Below are 6,242 nucleotides of genomic sequence, written 5' to 3'. Positions count from 1 at the left end.
GGTCTCGATCTCCTGACCTCGTGATCCACCCGTCTCGGCCTCCCAAAGTGCTGGGATTACAGGCTTGAGCCACCGCGCCCAGCCAAACTTAAAATATCTTAAACAGAAACTCTTAGTGTCAACTTTCCAACTTGCTCTTCCTATCTTCCCACTTCAGTAAATTCTGATTCTATTAACCCAGTTGTTTAAGCCAACACCCATTTCTTCTCCTTTTATATCACTCCTTCCCACTTAGTTCACTTATAATCCTATCAGCATGTTCTTTTGACAGTGCCTTCAAACACATCATGAGCCTAACAGCTTCCTACTACTTCCTAACAATACCATTCTTATCCAAACCACCACCCTGTCTAACTCAAAAACTGAAACTGCCTCCGTATTGGTGCTTCCTGCTTTTGCACTCAACTAGAGAAATCATTTTAGAATACAAGCAGCCTGTGGCTTTCCGTTTCTCTTAGTGATTACATTACCAGGTCCTTGCCTAACTCTGATCTCATCTTGTTACTTTCCCTTTCCCTGCTCTGACCATAATGGCCGTCTTTGTTATTCCTCAAACAAGCAAGGCCAACGCCCCACTCAGACCTTTTCTATCAGCTCATAATGCCCTTTTCCCAGAAAATGACATGTCTTGAGCCCTTATTTCATGTCTCTTTTCAAATATCACCTCAAGAAAGTCATTTGTCCACTTTTCTGAAGGCACATTATTTATAGTTTAATCAAACTTTCTTAAAGGAAGAATAGAAAAGAAAGAAAAAAAATACATAGTCTTGTTTAAGATCTCTAACTCTGAGCCAACAGTTATTATTTTGGTGAAATGCTTCCTGACTAAATGGATATTATCTTATTCACTTGAAACCTCTGCATTACATTTTGAGTATTAATAATTGTAGATGTCACTTAATTACCTGAATGTGAATTTTAAAATAGATTAGGGGGCCAGGCACGGTGGTTCACGCCTGTAATCCCAGCACTTTGGGAGGCCGAGGCAGGCGGATCACAGGGTCAGGAGATAGACACCATCCTGGCTAACATGGTGAAACCCTGTCTCTACTAAAAACACAAAAAATTTAGCCGGGTGTGGTGGCAGGCGCCTGTAGTCCCAGCTACTCGGGAGGCTGAGGCAGGAGAATGGCGTGAACCCGGGAGGCTGAGCTTGCAGTGAGCGAAGATCACGCCACTGCACTCCAGCCTGGGCAAAAGAGCGAGACTCCATCTCAAAAAAAATAAATAAAATAAAATAAAATTTAGCCAAGCGCGGTGGCACGTGCCTATAAACCCAGCTACTCAGGAGGCTGAGGCAGGAGAATCGCTGAACCCAGAAGGCGGAGGCTGCAGTGAGCCGAGATCATGCCATTGCACTCCAGCCTGGCAACAAGAGCTAAATTCCATCTCTGGAAAAAAAAAAAAAAAAAACGCAAAAGAGGAAAGCAACTGAATCAAAATATACAATGGTTGTCAACAGTGAGCCAAAGAGAGCACCACCCCACCCCTCAGTTCCATCAAAGAGGAGGAAAACTAGAGAGAACAATAATAAAAAAGAAGAGTGGTAAATGGGACAAATAAGTGGTTATTTTAGTACCCCCCAGCTAAGACCTTAATTTGCTCCCCAGGTTGCAGACCTTTCCTCCTTGGGCCACAGACCTTTCAAGAGGGCTTTCTAAACAACATAAGGACGTGCCTCTTCCCCAACCATCTGGGGCTCCCTGTGGTGATGGCTTCTTCCTGTCCAACTGGCCCTCACCTGGATATTGTCTTCTTCCTTTCCTCACAACTTTCCAAGGCTCTTTTCCTTGCTCCAATAAGGAAATCACATCTGGTTTAGAAATGAAGCATCCTGCTTAGAAGAAAAGAAATATAAGGTACATGCAAATAAAAACTAAATCAAAATTACTTTGATTCAGTCTTGGTTAAATTATATGTCAAAACAGTAATTGATAAGGCAAAACAAAGAAGTGAAAGATGTTTTAAAAACATGTACATTAAGGTTACACAATAAATAGAGATTAGAGAAGGAATGAAAAAATCTTTTCAAAATCTATATTCATATAAGTGTTTCTTCTTCAGAGGCAATAGTGGCTGAGATCACAGACTGCTGGGTGCAAATCCTGCCTGAGCCACATCCCAGTTGTGTGGCCTTGGGCAAGTTACTTCTATGCTACCTTTTCCTTCCCTATAAAATAGGGATAATCATAGTACCTATCTTCTATGATTATTGTTAATACTATATTAATATATGTCTGTATCTAAATATTGCCTAGAGTATATACCAAACACTATTCATATTTCATTAGCTATTGGTTATTCTTCTTTTGCTGAGAGGAAAAATAAGCTTCCTAGGAGATGTATTATTATTTCTTGGATATTCAAACAATGTTAAATTAAATGTAAAGTTCTTGGATTTTAACAGTACTGCAATATAATTTAGGTAACATAAAATCTACCTGTTTTAAGTGTACAATTCAATGATTTTTAGTAAATTTACAGAGTTGTGCAAACATCACCACAACCAACACTTAGAATATTTCCATCATCCCCCAAACATCCCTGGCTGGTCACTGGCAGTCAATTCTCATTCCTACTCCCAGGCCCAGGCCATCCATTGATCTTCTTTTTGTCTCTACAGATTTGCTTTTTCTGGACATTTTATATAAACAGAATCATATAATATGTAATCTTTCGCATCTAGCTTCTTTCACTTAGCATCGTGTTTTTGATATTCTTGCATGCTATAACATGTATCAGTAGTTTGGTCCTTCAATGAATAGTCTGTTGTATGACTGTGCCATATTTTCCATTTATTTAGGCATTCTGAATAATGCTGCTGTGAATACTCATACATCTTTGTATAGACACATGTTTTTATTTCTCTTGAGTAAATATTTAGGAGAAGAATTACAGGGTCGTATCTTTAACATCTTACATTCCCACTGTAATGTATGAGGGTTCCAGTTTCTCCATATACTCACTAATAATTATTTTGTCTTTTGACTAATAATTGTATATATTTATAGGCTACAATGTGATGTTTTGATACATGTTATTGTGGAATTAGCAAATTACGGAAATTAGCATATCCATCACCTCAAATATTTATTATTTCTTTTCTTTGTAGTGAGGACATTAAAAACACTCTCTTGTAGCCATTTTGAAATATACAATACACATTATTATTAACTATACTCATCTTGCTGTGCAATAAAACACATGAACAAAATTCTTACGTTTTTAATTTTCAATCATAAAAGTAGGTAACACTGGTAAAACTGAATATGTTTGTTTATTAATGAAAGGTATGAGTTCTCTTGAATAGTAAATAAATGCTGTTGATCCATTTTACCACTACATAAATCATATGTATTCTTTCGATAGAGCAAACTCAATAAACAGGATCTAGCTATTTCCCTTACAAATATACCAATAAGCAACAAAAAACATCTAAAGTAATTCTGAATCCAAACACAAAGTGAAACTTCTTTTTCTTTGACACTGGTGAGGCTACAAATCACAAAGATCTCAAACCCAGCCCCTTCATTATTAAGGAAGGCCCAAGGGCTACTTAAGGATGGGGAGGGTGGATGTGCTTAATGAAGGTGCTCACTTCCAGTGAAATAAAGCTCAAAGTGTTCCCTTTAGAAAGTGGAGCAAAAATTTAGATAGTTTCCTAAAAGATACTCTTGAAATTTCCAGAGGAAAAAGTTGATGTTACAGAGAACAGAGTCTAAATTCCTAGAAGCAGTTGACCTTACCCAGTGAGACCAAGTTGCTGTAGTTCTCCAACATCACATCTCTGTACAAGTCCTTCTGTTCCAAGTCCAGGTATTCCCACTCTTCCGGAGAGAAGTCTATGGATACATCACTGAACATCACTGATCGCTGAAATGACAAACCACACATTATAAATGAAATGGAAGAAAATGTATTTTAAGATAGAAGGAGAAAAGAGGGAAGAGATATTGCAGGAAGTGGACCATATGGTAAGAAAACAGGCTCGGGCTGGAAGCCTGCAACACAGCGAGTCAGGAAATGAGTGTGCCTGAAGCAAAGTGCCTGGGTTCCTGAAGGATCCTGTTGCTACAGACACAGTCTCTTAAACTCCGGCAAATCTTAATCTAGACATGCCTGGGAAAGAAAAAAAAATCAGTTTTCCAATTAAATGAAATACTGTATATAAGCCTTTGCCTACTATGTCTCCCTCATAAATTCCCAAGGAAGGTGAGTTCTTCCACCCCTTTCTCCTTAAATAACCGATTGTTTTTTAAAGTCTCCCTCCATATAATATCTTTATGTTAGAAAAGGATCTAAATGCAATTAGAGAATGTCTTCTAAGTTTGTCCTAGAAGCAGATCATATCATAAGCATTTTTCTAATTATGACTGTTAAAAATTGGTTGTATAGGCTGGGCCCTGTGGCTCACGCCTGTAATCCCAGCACTTTGGGAGGCCAAGGTGGGAGGATCACCTGAGGTTGGGAGTTCAGGATCAGCCTGACCAACAGGAGAAACCCTGTCTCTACTAAAAATACAAAATTAGTTGGGCCTGGTGGCGCACACCTCTAATCCTAGCTACTCGGGAGGCTAAGGCAGGAGAATCGCTTGAACCCAGGAAGCAGAGTTTTTGGTGAGCCAAGATGGCACCATTGCACTCCAGCCCGGCCAACAAAAGCAAAACTCCATCTCAAAAAAAAAAAAAAAATTGGTTGCATAATAGTCTATACAATGCATATGTGAGATTTAATCATTCTTCTATACTTAGATATTTTGGATGGACAAAACCTTAAGATCCTCCTCAATTCTGGGAGTCAACATGACTACTTATGTACCTGGATTACCTTCTCACATGTTATCACTTTCCATCCCTCACCTTATGCCTTCCTGATTCCTGAGTTCAAGGATACTGATACAGCATAATCACAAAGATGTCATTCTAGACCAGCACATCCTGTTCAACCAAAAATGGAATCTTGTTCCTGTGTAACTCAGGAATTCCAAGAGAAGATCTCAGATCTCTCTGTATGTAAGACCTAGACACACCCCTAATCAGTCCTAAAAGCCTCACAGAGCATGAGATCTTATGATATACTGAGGCTGAGGCCAACTAACAGCAACTCTTACCTTTTTGTTTTTTAACTTTTTCTTTTTTTTTAAGAGACAGGGTCTTTCTCTGTCACCCAGGCTGGAGTACAGTGGCACAGCCATAGCTTCACTGCAGCCTCGAACTCCTGGGCTCAAGCAACCCTCCCATGTCAGCCTCCTGAATGGGTGGGATTACAGGTGCAAGCCACCATGCCCAGCCACGACCCTTATCTTACGTACTCAGAAAACTCCAGTCTGGAAAAGTTCAGTTTTCCTCTAAATGGCTAAACGGGCCCATCCTCTCTTATCAACTCACAAAGACTGGTCAAATATTTAAGAGATTTCATTTTTCCTCCACCGCAGCTTTTAGCAGAAGACTGAGCACAAATAGGAGACGATGAATGATTAGTTCAACAAATACAAGAACAATGACTAGAATAAAGAGTGTTCATAGGACAAGCATTGTGGTTCACCCGCCACTGGATGTGGAAGAACTGGAAGAAGGTTCTTCCAGTTAGGAAGTTTCAGGATAAAAAAATGGTGACAGGACCTTAACATGATATTATTCCCAGAAGGAGAAAAAAACTTACAAGGGCCATGGTTTAGAAATTCAAGAACTGGTCAGTCCTCCTTGGGGTTTACTTGCCAGGAGAAGCACCGAGTTCACAGAGGCTGATCTAGGAGGAGGAAAACAAGGCCATGAGATCAGATGGACCTCAGAAATCCCCAAATGACTTGAGTTACTATGACCTTTCCCTCTCTTCTGATCTCTCCACCACAGCCCCCCAACGCACACGCGTGCACACACACATAGGCAGAGAGAAATTTGAGGGAGCCTGGACGAGTCTAATCCGTTGCTAATTCCAGGGCTGATAAGGGGCCATATCATCTAAACCACAATCTTCCTCCTTCAAAGTTTCATAGGTCTGTTTAGATTCACCAGACACAAAGAGAAAAATTCATAAAGACCAAGCCTGGCAGCCATTACCACCACAAAATTGCTGCACTGGCAACCCTGCTTGCAGTCAGAACAACTTTCAAAATCCTCCGGGCTCATCACTCTCTCTTTCCAGTCAGAATCAGAATCATCCACATTGTCTTCTAGAATGAATTCATTTGCCATTCTCTTTCTTACAACCTAGGCTGAACAGGCATGGACTCATGCTCTTGG

General features: G+C 40.0%; 1 protein-coding gene across 1 annotated transcript in view; it reads right to left on the bottom strand.

Annotated features, from left to right (window-relative positions):
• ZFP82 (ZFP82 zinc finger protein) overlaps positions 1-5,670 on the bottom strand; it is a 15,801-nt gene extending 10,131 nt beyond the window's left edge. Inside the window, exons 1-3 of the mRNA XM_011950620.1 lie at positions 5,662-5,670; positions 3,747-3,873; positions 1,742-1,834 (exon numbers count right to left, since the gene is read on the bottom strand). Coding sequence (XP_011806010.1) covers positions 1,742-1,834; positions 3,747-3,873; positions 5,662-5,670 — 229 coding nt within the window. The remainder of the gene's footprint in view (positions 1-1,741; positions 1,835-3,746; positions 3,874-5,661) is intronic.
• Between the last annotated feature and the right edge of the window lie 572 nt (positions 5,671-6,242).

This window comes from Colobus angolensis, unplaced genomic scaffold (genome assembly GCF_000951035.1).
Source record: "Colobus angolensis palliatus isolate OR3802 unplaced genomic scaffold, Cang.pa_1.0 Scaffold31, whole genome shotgun sequence".
Taxonomy (NCBI): Eukaryota; Metazoa; Chordata; class Mammalia; order Primates; family Cercopithecidae; genus Colobus; species Colobus angolensis.
This window is presented reverse-complemented; position numbering and strand designations above follow the sequence as displayed.